At 46.0% G+C, this 17,001-nt stretch overlaps 1 protein-coding gene across 2 annotated transcripts in view; it reads right to left on the reverse strand.

Annotated features, from left to right (window-relative positions):
• ogdha (oxoglutarate dehydrogenase a) overlaps window positions 1-10,104 on the reverse strand; it is a 30,219-nt gene extending 20,115 nt beyond the window's left edge. For both annotated transcript variants that reach the window (XM_015960365.3, XM_015960362.3), the window contains exons 1-4: window positions 9,978-10,104; window positions 5,251-5,619; window positions 481-672; window positions 15-117 (exon numbers count right to left, since the gene is read on the reverse strand). In XM_015960365.3, the coding sequence (XP_015815851.1) occupies window positions 15-117; window positions 481-672; window positions 5,251-5,490 (535 nt within the window). In that variant the 5' untranslated portion in view covers window positions 5,491-5,619; window positions 9,978-10,104. The remainder of the gene's footprint in view (window positions 1-14; window positions 118-480; window positions 673-5,250; window positions 5,620-9,977) is intronic.
• Window positions 10,105-17,001: the final 6,897 nt, after the last annotated feature.

Raw genomic sequence — 17,001 nt, forward strand, 5'->3', positions numbered from 1 at the left:
GACAAGCTCCTCACCTAGCTTGTCGGAGGAGGTGATGATGTCAGTGGGAACACACGAGTCCAGATCAGCGTCCATGATGCCGAGCGGGTCCAGCTGGGCCACGTGGTGCCCTCGGATCTACGGAGGGGGGACAACAGCGCAGAACCCACCGAGAACATGAAGAGGAGGAGGACAGAATGACAGGAGATAAAAAAGCCAAATAGAGGAGGAGCAAAGCAAGGAGATGTAGAGAGTAACACAAAGATGCAGAAGGACAGATTAAACAGGAAGTTCAAGAGAAGAAACGAAGGATTGGAGGAGGAGGAGGAGGAGGAGGAAGGTGAGTGAGAAAGAGAAGAACAATATTAACATGTTTGTGCTTGATTAATTGTTGAGATCTCACCAATATTCTGGACACATTATCAATTTTCACACATCTGATTCCCACATGGGTTATAATGTATTACACACACACACACACACACACACACGTCTCTGTACCTGATAGGCCCTGATGAGGGATTGCACAGCCAAGTGATCCTCCACCAGCTTCTCCACGTTGGGCGGAGCTCCGACCAGGGAGGAGAGCTGAGGCGTGACGAGGCCCGGCGCCGCAGACAGACCCAGAGGAGACTGGTACGCGGCGCCAGGGGGAGCGCCAGCGTTGGCGTTCCGAAAGAAGACGTCCCACGACTGGAGGAGAGGATGGGGAGACGTCAGCCCACAGAAGTGACGCGATTAACAGTAAATGAGACGGTGGTTTTATTTTGACGGGCCCACTGAGATCTTTTGTCTCAGTTATTTAAAAACAACAACAAATAAATAAATAATAAATGCCACAACAATAAAGAAGCAGGTGTCTGGTTCTGAGCAGCTTCCTCCTGCTGATGAAACCCGGAGAATCCGACTTCTCCAAGCCTGCTCTCTCACCTCCTCTACACGTGTGGATTTGGACACGTCTCCCGTCACGTGTGACATAAAGCTTCGCCTACATGTGTCAGACGTTCACGAATAAGTCTGGGCCAGGAATCCACACACAGCTTTTTACTCACATTAAATAAAACTCACAGTTCTCACCGGCTGGTCGTCGCCGCTTTAGCTGTGGTTAGCTGGCGCTAGTTAAACACGGTTAGTTAAATGTTAGCGGTTAGCTCAGAGGCGCTACAACCTCAGAAATGAACTGGTGTTGTGTTATTACATGTTTTTATGCTGAGTGGAGCGCTGTAGAAGGGCCTTCGGTCAGTCCATGTTTGATTATTTTATCTACAACTCAAATGTGCTTTTCTACTAAATCTGTATTTTCTGTAGCTGCTGACAGGACTGAGTCTCAACTGACAATGTTAACAAAATACGAACTTGAGAGGATAAATTAACTCTGATGTCAAAAAACTTTCACTTTTCAGCGATAAATCTTCCATCAGAGAAGATTTATTACTGATGTTTAACCGTAGAAGAAGCCAGGAAACCAAACAGACCTCAGATCAGTCATAAGATCTAGTTAATGTCTGGCTGAGTTACGCAGCTAGTGACATGTAACCCAGCTCCATGACCTGAGTGCGCCCAGCAATCACAGACAGGGCCATGGTTCTGGTTCTGGAGTAAACGTGACCTCTGCTCTGACTTAAGGAGTGAAACGGGTTGGTCATGTGACCAGAGCCGCGGGAGCTATTATTAGCCTTCTGTCCTTTCAGATTCAGATCAGTGAAACCCAATCTGCTTCGTCAGCAGCCGAGTCACCTTCTCCAACCCGGTGTAGGACTCGGGGTCAGAATCAGGGTGAGGGTCTCTGTGAACACCAGGGGTCTCATTTATAAAACACTAAAACCGTACTTAAGCTCTGCAAATAAAAAAGTGCTTACGCCAGGTAGGCTTGTGATCTATCAAACATGGAGGACGCACAGCTGCACGCAATCTCCGCTTCATAAATCAGAGATTAACTAGAAAGTTTCTCAGCTGCATTTTAGTCACATCCCGCCCTCACCACGCCCACTTACTGCCATAAATAGTCAATGCAAAGTGCCTTGTGGACCTCACACATATACATAAGCCGGTTGTTGCAGCGCTCCGCCAATGACATGGCGACCGTAGATCAAGGAAGCGCAATTTCACAGAAGCAGAAGTTGAGGTACCTGTGGGTGAGGTGGAGAAATGAAAGGAAGTGCTTCTGCAAAACAAGAGAAAATCCACGGAGTGGCACAGCGTTGCTGAAGCCGTCAATGTTGTGTTCTCCAGAGAGATCTGTGGCGGATATAAAAAATGGTCCAATCGGGATTCGATCACCAGACTCCCGGGTGAAAGTCACGCGCGCTAACCAGTCACCCAAACAGAGATCTCCCCTGTACAAGTAGCCAGGGTGCATGATCAATCGGGTCACAGTGACAGGACACACACTGTCACAGACGCATGATGTTCTGTCTCAATCTGTCCCCCTGCTGATATTCTGTGCTTCAGGCTGTGTGTGTGTGGTGTGTGTGTGTGTGTGTGTGTGTGTGTGTGTGTGTGTGTGTGTGTGTGTGTGTGTGTGTGTGTGCGTGTGTGTGTGTGAGTGTGTGTGTGTGTGTGCGCATGTGGGAGGTCTTGTTCTGTGTGAAAACGAAGCGGTACAAGTGATAATGCTGCAGGATTTCATAATTGTATCTTCTCAGCAGCAGCACTGCAGGTGCTCTCCATGTCCAACATGTGTGTAAGCCAGGTCCGTAGTCAACTTAAAGTTGCGCACATTTTTCCGCTACGTTTTCTTTCATAAATCCCAAAGTTTGTGTGGAAAGTTGCTTACGCAGTTTTCCGACCCCGTTTTGTGCGTAAGCGAGCTCGATGAACGAGACCCCGGGAGAACATGGTTTGTGAGGAGGAGGTGAGCCGAGTTCTATGATCCACTTCCTCTCATCTAGAACTAAAGTTACAGAGAAGCGTTCACATGACAGGTCACATGCTTCCCCGCATAGCTGATGACGCTACCGCTGACAGAAAGGCAGAGAGGAGGAGACGCAGCAAGCAGCTGAAGCAGAGAACGCTGTCTGGATGTTTTCTGAGTCCAACATGAAGTCGGTTTCTGTCTGAATTAAAGCTGATGTCTGGGACTGGGCCTCATGATAATTGACCCGCACTTGTATGGCGCCTCTCAGAGTACGGACTCCAAAGCGCTTTACACTACAGTGTATCATTCATCCGTTCACACACACATTCACACACTGATGGGGATGAGCTACGATGTAGCCACAGCTGCCCTGGGGCGCACTGACACCCCGGGTTTCCACGGGAGCCGTCAGCAGCACGTTACTGCAGCAGCACGTCTTGCTCGCGTAAGCTGCTGCTTGGCCCTTCCCACGAGACGCGAATCAGCAGGGGAGCAGCTGTCACCGACAGAGCACGAAGTCACACGAGTGACTTCGTCAGTAAACACAACAACAAGCAGGAGAAAACTACAACATGGCTCCAAAATGTTTGTGTTTTTATGTTCTGTCCGTTTTATAATCGCCAATACGGACCTGAAAAACAAAGGAGACCGCTAGCTAGGTGATAACTTCTCACGGGGACGCACAGTTAGTAACCTTTTTTAAAGTAAAGCGACCGGAAGGCAGTACGTTCTTTATTCTGAAAATCTCGGGAGCTTCTCTCCATTTCCGCGTCCGATTTCCTGTCTTTCCTTCCCCAAAAATGTCGAACTTGACCCGTTTCAGAGGCGTCGCGCGTAGGAAATAGAACCGGCGCGTAAGGGCCGCGACATGCTGCTCCTGAGACGCGTCCGACTCGCGCTGCTGACGGCTGCCGACGGCTCCAGTGGAAAAGGTTCTGTTGACCACAGCAGTTCCTATCAGCAGCTATGACGTGCTGCTGCAGTAACGTGCTGCTGAGGAAAGCCGGGGACAGAGGCGAGGCGCCACCGGTCCCTCCGACCACCACCAGCAGGCAAGGTGGGTTAAATGTCTTGCCCAAGGACACAACAGTAGAATTCTCTGTCCGGAGCCGGGATCGAACCTGCAACTTTCCGATTACCGGACAACCCGCTCACCCTGCTGAGCTACTGCTGCCCCCTAGAACCACAACCTGTGTGGAAAACTCTCCGGTGTGCCTTTTGTCCATTCATTCATTCATTCAGGACTATGACTTCACCAGCTTGAGTACAGAGAGAAACCAGCAGGTTCACCTTGGCCTGCAGCAGATGTCCTTCATGTTTCTGATTGGAGGGTTTCACTGAACCACAGCTGGTCCACAGAACCACTTCTACACTCTGGTTCCTCCCTAGAACGGCAGAAACATCTGAAGCTAACACACAAACTAAACAACGGTCATCAGAAACAGCCGAGGAGCTGTGAAGCTGCAGCTCTTTGGATCTGTTTAGATCAGAAGCTGAGAGGAACCGAGTGGGTTCTGCTGCGGGTTCCTGAGGGTAAAACGGCTGGACGGAGCTCATTTAACGAGGTTATCGGAGCAGGCTGATGTCGAGTAACCAACTCAAACCAGAACACGCCGGTCTCTGGAGAACAGCCTCACTAACCAGATAATTAGAGAAGAGTTTTAATAGAATCCGTTTTTTACTCTCAGCTGTTTCCGATCCTGATCTTCTCCCAGGCTGAAGTTCAGATTAACAACCCTAAACGGTCTTTTCCTTCCATCTCCTGAGCCGACTCGCATGTGCTTCAGATCAGCCTACTTCCTGTTGTCAGACAGCTTTTAAACACATGAATTTCTGATTCTACGGGTCTGAGATAATCCAAGTTAACTCATCACTTAACCATGACCAGGTTAGCTTAGTTTTGTGCCACTAAGGGGGACAGATTGACTATCTGAGTCTGTTATAATGGTTCTCTGTTCTTACATGAAGCGATTTCAGCAGTTGTGTTCCGACAGTTTCAGTAGCTTCCAGAATGAGCCGTGTCAGGGCTCTGTGAATTTACAAAAACAACCAGGAGCTGGCCACGCCCACCCCTTCCCTGATTGGCAGCTGTGAGGTGAGGAGCTTGGATCTCCAGGAGGGATCAGAGTAGAGCTGCTGCTCTTCCAGTGCTGACAGGTGGGAGTTGGGAGGGAGTTTTTATTCTTGTTTGGGGTGTTTCTAGAGGCAGTAGAGACCCACATGGCAGCAAAAAAAATACAATTAGCATAAAACGTCCCCTTTACATAAATAAAACCACCACCCATAAACTGTTTTTGTTTTCATTCAGGCGATCTTTGATAGGTTTGTTTTTACAGTACTGACAAACATCACCTGTCTCTTCTACCTGAGACAAGCTCCACCCCTTTACCTAATGGGGTTACCCTCTTTCTCACCTTGTGAACACTCTTGGGGTTCTCCAACCAGGCGTAGTACATCTCCTCCACATAGTTCGAGCTTGTCCCATTCAGGAATGGCTCTGAGGCCACAGGTGCCGAGTAGCACCTGATTGGCTGAAACGTCCTATTGCAGCCTGTGGAGGCTACTGTGATTGGCCGCTGCTGGCAGACAGTCTGAGCCGCCTGTGAGGCGGTGAGCGGACGCAACCGTGCCGCACAAGTCCTTAAACGATGCATGAGCAGTCTTTAGTTTGTCTCACACACAATGGTGGCGAGTCCAGTGGGCAGAAGGTTGTTGCCCTCGCACAACAGCAGGAAATAAAATCCACTTGGGTCACTCCCACGCCAGGAAGGGCTGAAGGTCCACTGAGGGGGGAAAGAGAGGGAGACAGAGCGTTAGAAAAGACAAGAACGCAGGAGGACATATGATGCATAAATAAATCACCCCGATCCTGAAAACCACAGAAATGGAGATGCAGGTTACTGTCAGGACCGACCTCTTCTCCACCCATCCCCACAGATCCCTCCATCTAAACAGGAATCCGTTCACACTGAAGTCCTCAGATGCCCAGCATTTAATCTGACCTTCACCTTATCAGGAAACCACAACTGTGGCCTCGTAATGAAAATCTTAATTCCTTAATAAATCTAACAAGGTTGAGGATTTCCTGGTGAACAGGAAAAGCTGTGCAGCATAAAACAGAAAGTTAGTTCCTTTACCAACAATACTGACTTCTTCTTGAACCCTTCTTTACAGAGAGAGAGGGCGTGGCGTGTTTCAGCTATGCTCTATGTGGGCGTGGCATGTTGGTATGACAGGTTAGGGTCAGATTTGCTTTATTTTCCTAAAATCTGCGTGTTGGTCCAATCCATTAACTATTATTTCTTTTGCAAGGATCCAAAATGGCCGAACCATTGATCCAGGTGGTCTTTATTGTCTTGTCGTCTTGAATTAAGGCCCCCGGTTGTTCTGCTGGAAACGTTCAGGTATCTGTGCTTGTACTTGTTTACTCCAGTTTCTGCGGCCCAGTTTGGATATCAACAGTTCCTTAGGACTTTTCCGATGTGTTTTTTGTTAACCACTAATGTTCTGTATGCTGCGGGATGCTCTGAAGACCAGAGCAAGGGTTGACCGCGTGCATGCACACCACTTCCACACAGCACACCTGGAACACTCGAGGTCATTCCTCCAACAACTTGTGAAGAAGGCTTCAAAGAAGAAGCAAACAACACCTCCGTTTTCCACCTTACATCCGTGCCTGTTTAAGAGGAAATCCCCACCCTTGTTACAACAGTGTGACGGGGTGGGCAACATAAAAATACATGTAAAATAAGACAAATCAGACAATATAAACACGACAATAAAACCATTTCCAACAACATAATCAAACCACCAAGAGAAAGGAGATTATTTTGTAACTGAGTGGTGATGATTCTTCTGCACGATGTTTTCTACATGTTTGATAATTAGGGACGTTCAATATTATCAGTTGATACTGGCTTTACTAACTAACTAACTAACTAACTAACTAAAACTTTATTTATATAGCGCCTTCACATGGCCCAAGGACCAAACAAAGTGCTGCACAGCAGAAATAAACATTAAAAACATATAAAACCATTTAAAAACCTACAAAAACATGCAGATAAAATCTAGGCGGGGCAGCAAAAAGTGCAAAGCCATCAGTTAGCGAGACTCTTCTTGAACAAAAGCCAAAGAATAAAAGTGAGTTTTCAGCTGACTCTTAAACTCGCCGAGCGCGGTGGCCTGTTTCACACATGTAGGTAGCTCATCCCAGAGCCTCGGCCCCGGCACCGAGAAAGCACGACCCCCTCGGGATTGTAGTCTGTGTTTAGGAACGACCAACAGTCCTTGTTGTGCTGATCGAAGGCTCCTTGCGGGAACATAAAGATGGATCAGATCTGCCAGATAACGTGGAGCCAACTCATTTAAACATTTAAAAACAAACACCAGAACTTTAAACGAAATTCTAAAAGAGACTGGAAGCCAGTGTAGGGATGCCAAGACGGGCGTGATGTGTTCAGATCTCCTGGTACCAGTCAGTAACCTGGCTGCCACATTTTGGACCTTCTGTAGTTTTGCTATGGAGGCCTGCTTGATGCCTGCATAAAGCGAGTTACGGTAGTCCAGTCTGGTGGGAATGAAGGCGTGGATGACAGTTTCCAGATGTTTACGTGAAAGAAGCGGCCTAATCCTAGCTATTCTCCTGAGATGGAAATAGCAGGATCTGATGGTTCCATTGACCTGGGTGTCCAGTGTGAGCTCTACATCCAACTTCACCCCCAGGTTGGTGACCACAGCCTTCTCAAAAGGCGCTAATGAAGGGGAGTCAATCCCTTGGGCACATCCATGTTTGTATTTCGGGCAGAACAGGATAGTCTCAGTTTTATTCTGGTTGAAGAACAATACATTTTGAGCCATCCATAACTTGACCTCCTCCAAGCAGTCCAAGAGTGGTTCAAAAGAACTTGAGTTATTGCATGATACTGGTAAATAAATTTGACAGTCATCCGCATACGGGTGAAACCTGACGTTGTGCTGACAAAATAAGTCACCCGGCGGCAGCAGATAGAGGGAAAAGAGGAGAGGTGCCAGGACTGATCCCTGAGGCACTCCACACTTCAAATCAGCAGTATCAGACGAACAGTCCCCCAGGCTTTAAAATGCAATATTAGAAATTATTTAATATAACTGAGTTTTAACTCTTAATGACAACTTTTACATACCATGCACATATTACACATCAAACTGCTGCTTTCTGTTGTATTTATTACTCAGTTTGAGCATATTTAATTATTAAAAATATGTTTCATTCCTCAACATAAAAACGTGTTGGGTGACGGTGGCACGGGAGTTAAGTGATCACCCCGTAATCAGGAGGTTGCAGGTTCAAGCCCCGCTCAGATTGTCGCTGTCGTTGTGTCCTTGAGCAAGACACTTAACCCGCCTTATCAGCAGGTGACGGTCGGAGGGACCGGTGGCGCCTGTGCTCTGCAGCCTCACCTCTGTTAGTGCTGCCCAGGGCAGCTGTGGCTACATCGTAGCTCATCCCCACCAGGGTGTGAATGTGTGTGTGAATGGGTGACTGATTGTGTTGTAAAGCACTTTGGGGGGTTCCAGGACTGTAGAAGGCGCTATATCAAATACAGGCCCTTTTCCATGTGTGAACTTCTTCTCCAGGATCGTTTCAGTGGGTCACCAGAACACAAGGTGCTTGTCAGCCTTTCCATGTTTCTAATCCGTTCACCTTCATTATTTTAATTCCCTGCTTTATCCAAGCGTCAGCTGCTTCTTCGCACAAAGATAAAGATCCACTGTTCTGAGGAGCGGTGATCTATGGAGCGACCGATTCGTGTTGCTGGTGAGTTTTAGTTCTGTCCGGTCAAACGCCAGTGTTTAAAAATAAAACGTTTACTTCACGGATGACAACTCCTGGTAGTTGTGAGAAGAGGCAGAACATTTCTATCAACTATAACATGGTTATGAAAAGGCGATGCTGCTTATATGGATGATAACTGATCTACACTGAGACAGAAAGCTGGTCTTAGTGGTTCTGATCCAAGAAGAACAGCTGAATGAGGTCCTGTCAGGATCTCATGGACCAGTACAGGCTTGGATCTGGGTCAGGAGCCTCCATGCTGACCCAGGTCCACCAGGATGTGTGGGACTGGCCTGGGGGGGAGGGGGGGGGGGAGGAGTCTGATGCATTGAACTGAGTTCTTCTGGAAAACTTTGGGTTCTTGTTGTGCATGAGGACTTTCTTTTATCAATGTTGCTCTGATGCTTCACTGTCACATTTTCAGAACTTAAAAGGAAATTCTGATGACTTGATTAATGGTGTACCTCTGCGACGTCAACAAATACGGAAGACAAATCTAAACCACCGGTAGCAACAACCAAAAGACTTTTCTCTGCAGCTAAATGGCTTTCCAGGTTAGGTGTACAGCTGATTTTAACGGATCTGAACACACGCTGCTGTTAAAGACACTAGTCACGAGTTCAGAAGACCCAGCACCGGAACCGTGACCCGGTCTCTACCGTACAGCGTCTGCTCTGCGGATCACCCTTCCGAAGGAGTTACGGTATTTTGACCTTGTTGTGGGACTACATTACTTGTCTGGAGCCACCTGCCCAACGCTCATCCTGATTGGCAGCTTGTGGGAACGCCCGCCCATAGAGGACATTCCAGTTTTGCTATTGGCCATTGAAACTGTCCGTCACATTGTCCTTTCACGAGTCATGGGTTCCCGTAAATGACGCTCCCTATCATACCACTTTGAAATTCGCGTATTTGAACGTTTGTAATGTTTGAAAAGTAGCTCAGAGAAGTGAAAACATGCGCATTATCCTTCCGCACAAACGCGGTGCGTGATTAGCTGTACAGCTAGTGCGGCAAGTTATGTAATTAGCCGGTTAGCTCTACAGGTAACATGACGATAATTACAATAACCCACGGCGTTAACTAACAGTTAGTTGTGTAAAGTGAATAAGCACTGAAAGTTGTGTCCGGTGAGGCAGTTTTTAACGGGAGACCGGACGCTCACGCCAGATAAGACGGGTGTTAGCCCTCATGAGGCTAGCACAGCATGCTAACAGGAGTTAAACGGGTTTAAAAAATCATTTCAACTCAAAGTACAACCCGCCTTTACGTGGAATACCACATCATAGAGACATATTGTCGGGAAACGAACCGGTTACTAACCTCCAGAAGAGTCTCGACGTCTCCGCCAGCGGCCGGTATCCCGGATGCCCTTCGCCTCTCCCGGTAAAACGATGACAGCTCCCGGAGCGTAGAAGCGAGGTCACGGTGACGCGATGACGCACGGCGCGAGGGCGGGGTCTAACGTTTCAAGTTGTAGAGCTTTGTTTGTTTACTTTTTTCTGACAAAAACCTCCGTCCACTCTGTTGCAGACTGTGAGAACTTTCTGTCTTTCTTTGTGGACAAAGTCAATAAGGTTAGATCTAGCATCTCTCCTTCAGCCTTATCGCCGCCTCTCCCGACTCCAACCAGGCCCATCATCCTAGATAGCTTTGCTCCTGTTTCTTTGCCTGAGTTAACCAAACTAGTTAACTCTACGAAGACCTCTGCATGCCCCCTCCACATCTTACCCTCGTCTTTGTTTAAAAGTGCTTTTCAGTCCATCGGTCCCAGCGTGCTCTCTATAATTAATGCTTCTCTGGTTTCTGGTCAGGTCCCTGCTTACTTTAAGAATGCTGTAATCCACCCGCTTCTTAAAAAACCGAGTCTTGACCCCTCTCTCCATAGCAGCTTCAGACCCATCTCTAAACTTCCGTTCATCTCCAAGATCTTGGAAAAGGTTGTGGCTAAACAACTCACAGCTGCTCTTGATGAACATAACATCTATGATAGCTTCCAGTCAGGTTTTTGTAGAGCTCATTCTACTGAAACAGCTCTTCTTAGGGTCTCTAATGACCTTCTGACCCACAGTGATGCAGGGGACTGTTCTGTTCTGGTCCTGCTGGACCTGACTGCAGCCTTTGACACTGTTGACCATCACCTGCTGCTGGAGAGGCTGAGAGACTGGGTAGGCCTATCAGGATCTGCTCTGGAGTGGTTCTCCTCTTATCTCTCTGAGCGCTCCTTTTCTGTGGCCGTCTCCAAGTTTAGGTCCTCCACCACCTCTCTTACCCATGGTGTCCCACAAGGTTCTGTGCTGGGGCCTCTGCTCTTCCTCCTCTATCTGCTTCTTCTTCAGAACATCCTGAGCTCCTTCAAAGGAATCTCCTACCATCTTTATGCAGATGACATCCAACTGTACATCTCCTTTAAGCCCCATGAGATGTCTAAGCTGCAGCTGTTACACACCTGCTTAGACTCTATCAAAACCTGGATGGCTGGGAGCTTTCTTCAGCTGAATGAAGATAAGACTGAGATCCTCATCTGTGCCCCAGACAAGCTGGTTCCCAAAGTCAGAGACTCTCTTGGTCAGCTTGCTACTCACACCAAACCTTCTGTCAGGAATCTTGGTGTGACCTTTGACCCAGCTCTCACCCTGGATTCTCACGTCAGTTCTCTTGTTTGCTCTTCCTTCTTCCATCTCAGGAACGTTGCTAAGCTGAGTCCCATTCTGTCTCGATCTGAACTTGAGACAGTTCTCCACATCTTCATCTCCTCACGCTTAGACTACTGTAACTCTCTTTTCACGTGTCTGAGCAGAACCTCCCTGAACCGTCTACAGGTGGTTCAGAACGCCTGTGCTCGGCTTCTGACCAAGTCCTCCAAACGCACCCACATCACCCCGCTTCTCCTCCAGCTTCACTGGCTGCCAGTCAACTTCAGGGTTCATTTCAAGATCCTGGTTCTGGTCTATAGGGCCTTACATGGACAAGCACCATCTTACATTGGTGATCTTCTTAGTCCCTACACCCCCAGCAGGTCCCTGAGGTCCAGTGATCAAAGCCTACTGGTTGTGCAGCACCAGGCTAAAGGTCAAAGGTGACAGATCATCTGCTGCTGTGACCCCCAGACTCTGGACCTCTCTCCCCCTGAGCCTGAGATCAGTGGACTCAGTGGTCTCCTTTAAAAAGCAGCTGAAGACTCACTTGTTCAAGCTGGCTTTTGTATGACCTTCTTCACCTCTCTCTCTTTATTCTGCTCTCCCCACCTATTCCACCTTCCTCAGGATCCACGGATTTCCTTCTTTCCTGTTCACTCTTTTTTTTAATCACAATTGTCTATTTTTTGCTCATTTTAAATATATTTTCAAACATTTTTTCAATTCTTTTTTATACTTTTACATTTTTAGTTTTTGTGAAGCGCCTTGTGATTTTTATCTTGAGAGGCGCTATAGAAATGATATTTTCTTTCTTCTTCTAAACAAACTTCTAATAGTAGACCAATGTCTCCCAGCCTGTTTAGGATTAATTAAGATGAAAGTAAAGATTTGCTACATTTTTAAAGGATTGAAAAGTTTCAAACTTATAATCTATCACCACAATACTTACATATTTAAAAAAAATTTAAATGCATATTAAAGGAAAAAGGAATATATATTAAAATTAATAAACTACATGAAAACTTTAAAATAAAGTGTCATCATTTTTGTTTTAGATGCAAAATGTTGTATAATCAAAAACTAAACAGAAATTAAAACAGAGTCAAAATATTTACTATAACTGATCCTAAAACTTCATAAAAAATAAAGCTGTTTTTCAAATTTTAATAATTTAACCACAAAGAGGTGAGAAAAACCTTCATGGAGGTTTTTATTCATCGTTCAAACCAACGTATTCAAAACCATTTTGAATAAACTTTATTAAACCTATGAAGCTGGTGGAGGCCTCCTTCATTACTGTTGCTATAGTAACCTGAAACTATCCAACAGGTCATACATAAGAATCAAGGAGTCCATCTGAGGAGTAACAAGTTTTAATGTTTGAAATCATAACTGAGTTGGGGTGGACACGTTTCCATGGATACAGAAACAGTCTGATAGTAAAATAAAAATGCACGACACTCCAGGATCACCACAGACACAATTATAGCTGCAAAAACATCATCCTATAGAAAATCATTCATTAGATTAGAAAAGGCGAGACTCCGTGTCGCCGTAGTGACATCATACTGCCCTCATCCACAGGTTCATCATACACGGAAAAGCATAGAGACTTATTTTGCCCTGAGTTTAGCCTCTCAGGCTGCCCCTAAACTCCTGGATGCCCTGCAATCGCTGAACCAGGTCTACCTTAAAGACTCGGCACCAGAGTAAAATACTGCAGCTCTGGTGAACCGCCCACTTTATATTCCTCTGAGTTAGTTTAACATCATTAAAGAGCAAGCCACCCCCAAATCAACATATTTTTCCTGATAAACTATATACAGTGATCCCTCGCTACTTCGCGGTTCGTTTATCGCGGATTCACGACTTCGTGGATTTTTTCTTTGGAGCCTTATTCAAGGTAAAGTCGCCAATTCGCGGTATTTTTCTATGCGAAATATCAAGAAATTCCTGTTTTTTCATCAATTTCATCATAAAATGCACTTTTTGTAATAAAACTATAAAAAAAACAAGTAAAATTCTTTTTCTTGAGTTTTACCCACAAAAAGAGAATGTGATCATACGATAATTCAATATAGTACTGTACTGTAAATATGGTGTCCCTACTTCGCGGATTTTCACCTATCGCGGCCAGGTCTGGAACGCATCTACCGCGATAAACGAGGGATCACTATAAATGTGTGTCTAATCGTGCTGCAGACACGTGCCGTCAATAGTTTTGCACTTCAGTGCATCTTAGTTAAAATTTAAATGTTCTGCCTAAAACTGTCAGTGTTGTGCCGTTGTCAGGTAAAAACCACAAATTCACTGCATTTGAATTAAAATCTGCCATCGCTATTGGCTAAGAGGTACCCTAGAACGTTAGCTGGTACCGTATGATGTCACAATGTCATTGTGAGCCTGTGTGTGTATTTGTTGGTGGCTCAGCCCTCTCGATCTGCTGGGCAACAGCATTTGTTGTATTTTTCAAACAGGAAGTGGGAGTGGAGAAATACTCTGGTAGGGGGTGACTTGCTCTTTAAATAACTTTTGAATGAACAGAGTGGGGATGGCAGAAATCATGACAGCCAGAAACCCTCTCAGCTGGGGGTGGATTCTCCCTGCCTGGAAGACTAAACTCAGGGCGGTAAATCGGTTCATACCATGTGAGCTTCCAGAGCATTGTTCAACTACCAACCAAACTCCAGTCATTTACAACAAACTACATCGCAAAGGTCTAATAGACTGTTATTATTCAAATTACTGTAATAAACAAATCTTGTGTTTGGACTCAAACCAACAGAGTCGTTTAACCTTTAATCACCGATAGGAACCAAGATGTCTGCTTTTGACTCCTTTTCATGAAGGACAGAACAAAGTTTCACACATCACAAACGTTGCTTTAACGTCCATCAAACCAGCAACCAAGCAAACGATTAAAACGTGAAGAATCCTGCCGTTTCTACCTGCATTTCACATGTTTGTGTTTATTCATGTGGCAGACGCTTTCATCCAAAGCGGTGTACAGTTGTTAGCCTATAACGCACGTTGTGATCCGTGGGGGAAACTGGAGTACCTGGAGGAAACCCACGCATGCATGTGGAGAACACGCAGCAAGGCTGCAGCCGGGTTTCAAACCCGCAACCTTCTTGCTGCGAGGCAACAGTGCTAACAGCTGGAGAAATAATAGATGGAGCATCATTGATAAATTACAACAAATGAGGTCAAATTTGTGAGGTGTGGTCTGTTGTATGAGGCCAAAGGAGGGATAGATTTTATGTAAATAAGTATTATTTTAAAGTCTTCTCTAAGTCCTCAAGAATAATCAAACCCTTTCATTCTTTACTTAAACCACCAGGAAAAATATCCAGATGTCCGTAGCAAAGATAAAGTTCTGCTTTTGATCCAAAGATCTTCCAAAAGTCCCTCTTGTTCCTCTGTCGCTGTAGGACAGAGGTGGGCAAACCTGGTCCTGGAGGGCTGCTTTCCAGCACCTTTTTGATTTTCGCTGTTCCACCACACCTGATTTTAGTCAGTAGGTGATTCACAGGCTTCTGCAGAGCTCCATGACTTGACGAACAGATGAATCAACCATTCAATTACGTGTGCTGGAGCTAAAACATGCTGGATACCCGCCGTCCAGGACCAGGATTGAGAACCACTGACCTTAAAGGTCTGATCTCTTCCACGACTCATCTGGAACAACCAGAAGTGTTTAGATGTTCTGAGATCCAAACTCAGGAGAGGAGAAGATCCCAGTCCTACTGGTTTATGGAATACCAGACTTCTCCGTATCAGATCTGCTCAGTTTAAGGTTCTTAGGTATAGGGAACGCGGGAGCGACCATCAGGGACGTGAAAACACAGCAGCATGTCGTACGCTCTGCTGAGAAGGTCATTGGCTGCAAACTCCCCTCCATACAGGACCCGTACACCTCCGTCGGATCACAGCTGACCCATCTCACCCTGGACACGGTCTCTTTGACCCGCTCCCATCTGGCAGAAGGTTCCGATCCATTTGGACCAGAATTGCCATACGTGATTCTCACACATATGGTAATAAAACCTTCTGATTTTGACTCTAAAAACAAGATTCATCAGTTCTTTTACTTTATTTGTATCATGTCACGTGTCTCGATGGTGACGGACAACATTTTGGTGCAGCTTTAGTTTGTAAAGTGCTTCATAAATAAATGGAAATCAGCCCTTATGCGGATGATCCACCTTGTTTATACCGAACTGTAACAGCGCCCCCTGCTGACGACATTTTCTGTGCAAAATGTTAAACAAAGATTGTATCAAACACGTGAAAGTGGCTCATTATACTGATACCATAATTACTGTGCATCAGTCATTAATGCTTGTAAATAAAAAAAAATTAACAGGTTAAAAAAAAGGTCTTTAATAATGTGCACAGCACCATCTAGTGGCAGGAGTTACCAACTGCAGCCATCTAACTGTACAGTGATCCCTCGCTACTTCGCGGTTCGTTTATCGCGGCTTCACGACTTTGCGGATTTTTCTTTGGAGCCTTATTCAAGGGAAATTCGCCGATTCGCGGTATTTTTCTATGCGAAATATCAAGAAATTCCAGTTTTTTTCATCAATTTCATCATAAAATGCACTTTTCGTAATAAAACTATAAAAAAAAACAAGTAAAACATTTTTTTTCTTGAGTTTTACCCACAAAAAGAGAATGTGATCATACGATAATTCAATATAGTACTGTACTGTAAATATGGTGTCCCTACTTCGTGGATTTTCACCTATCGCGGCCAGGTCTGGAACGCATCTACCGCGATAAACGAGGGATTACTGTATTTCTGAAGGAAAACAGTTTGAGTAACGATTCGTTTTCAGACTATTCCACTCTAACTAAACGCTCGTTTTAAATTATTTTACCCAGAAAGAGATAAGACCCTAAAATGACATGGCTGAAAGTCTCACAGGTGGAAAAACAAACCCTATTCTTTGTAAATGGAATGCAGCCGCATGTGGTTAGGACCTATTTTGAGTGGTGGATGAATGGATGCATCTTGGTGAGGATCAGCGTTGGTTTGAGTCCCAGCAGGAGATTTGTAGTGAGTTTATAGTTTCCTCTTAAGTCATCAGGTGAGGGAGGAGTCAGCAGGTAACTGGAACCCAACGCCTCACCTGTTCCCATGTCTCACTTTGGCATGAAAACATGACGCGGCACGCAGACAGCCCTGTCAGGGAGCCCTCGTGTTTCTGTGCAAAAATATTAAACAGCTGAATGCAGATGAAAGCTCATCCTTTGAAAACAGTGCAGATCCAGGATCAGTCATCACAGCACCGCCGCCGCTCACGTTTGGTTTACTGGTGAAGTTAAAAAAAAAACCCGGTTTAGGTGTGTCAGGCGGCGGTTCCTCAGGTGCAGCTAGCGAGCGTGAACACGCTCAACGCTGAATCGGGACGTACCACACGAGTAAACGGAGAGTTAGAGGGGGACAGCACGGACGCTGTTGCATACGGGCGGGAAAAAGACCCGGGTGAGCCGGGCGGTGCAGGAGGTGAAACCCAAACGCACCCTCACTCAGCTGTCTGGGGTGGGGGGGTGCGTTACATTCCTATGACAGTGATGAGCAGACATGATAACAGTGCTTTCATTCTGAGGCCAGTTTCAGGCTCCGCCCCCCCCCCCCCCCCCCCCCCCCCCCGTTATCAGTCAATCAGAGTGAGACGAACGTGTGAAAGTTGTTAATACTT

Source organism: Nothobranchius furzeri, chromosome 10, assembly GCF_043380555.1.
Source record: "Nothobranchius furzeri strain GRZ-AD chromosome 10, NfurGRZ-RIMD1, whole genome shotgun sequence".
In the NCBI taxonomy this organism is placed as follows: Eukaryota; Metazoa; Chordata; class Actinopteri; order Cyprinodontiformes; family Nothobranchiidae; genus Nothobranchius; species Nothobranchius furzeri.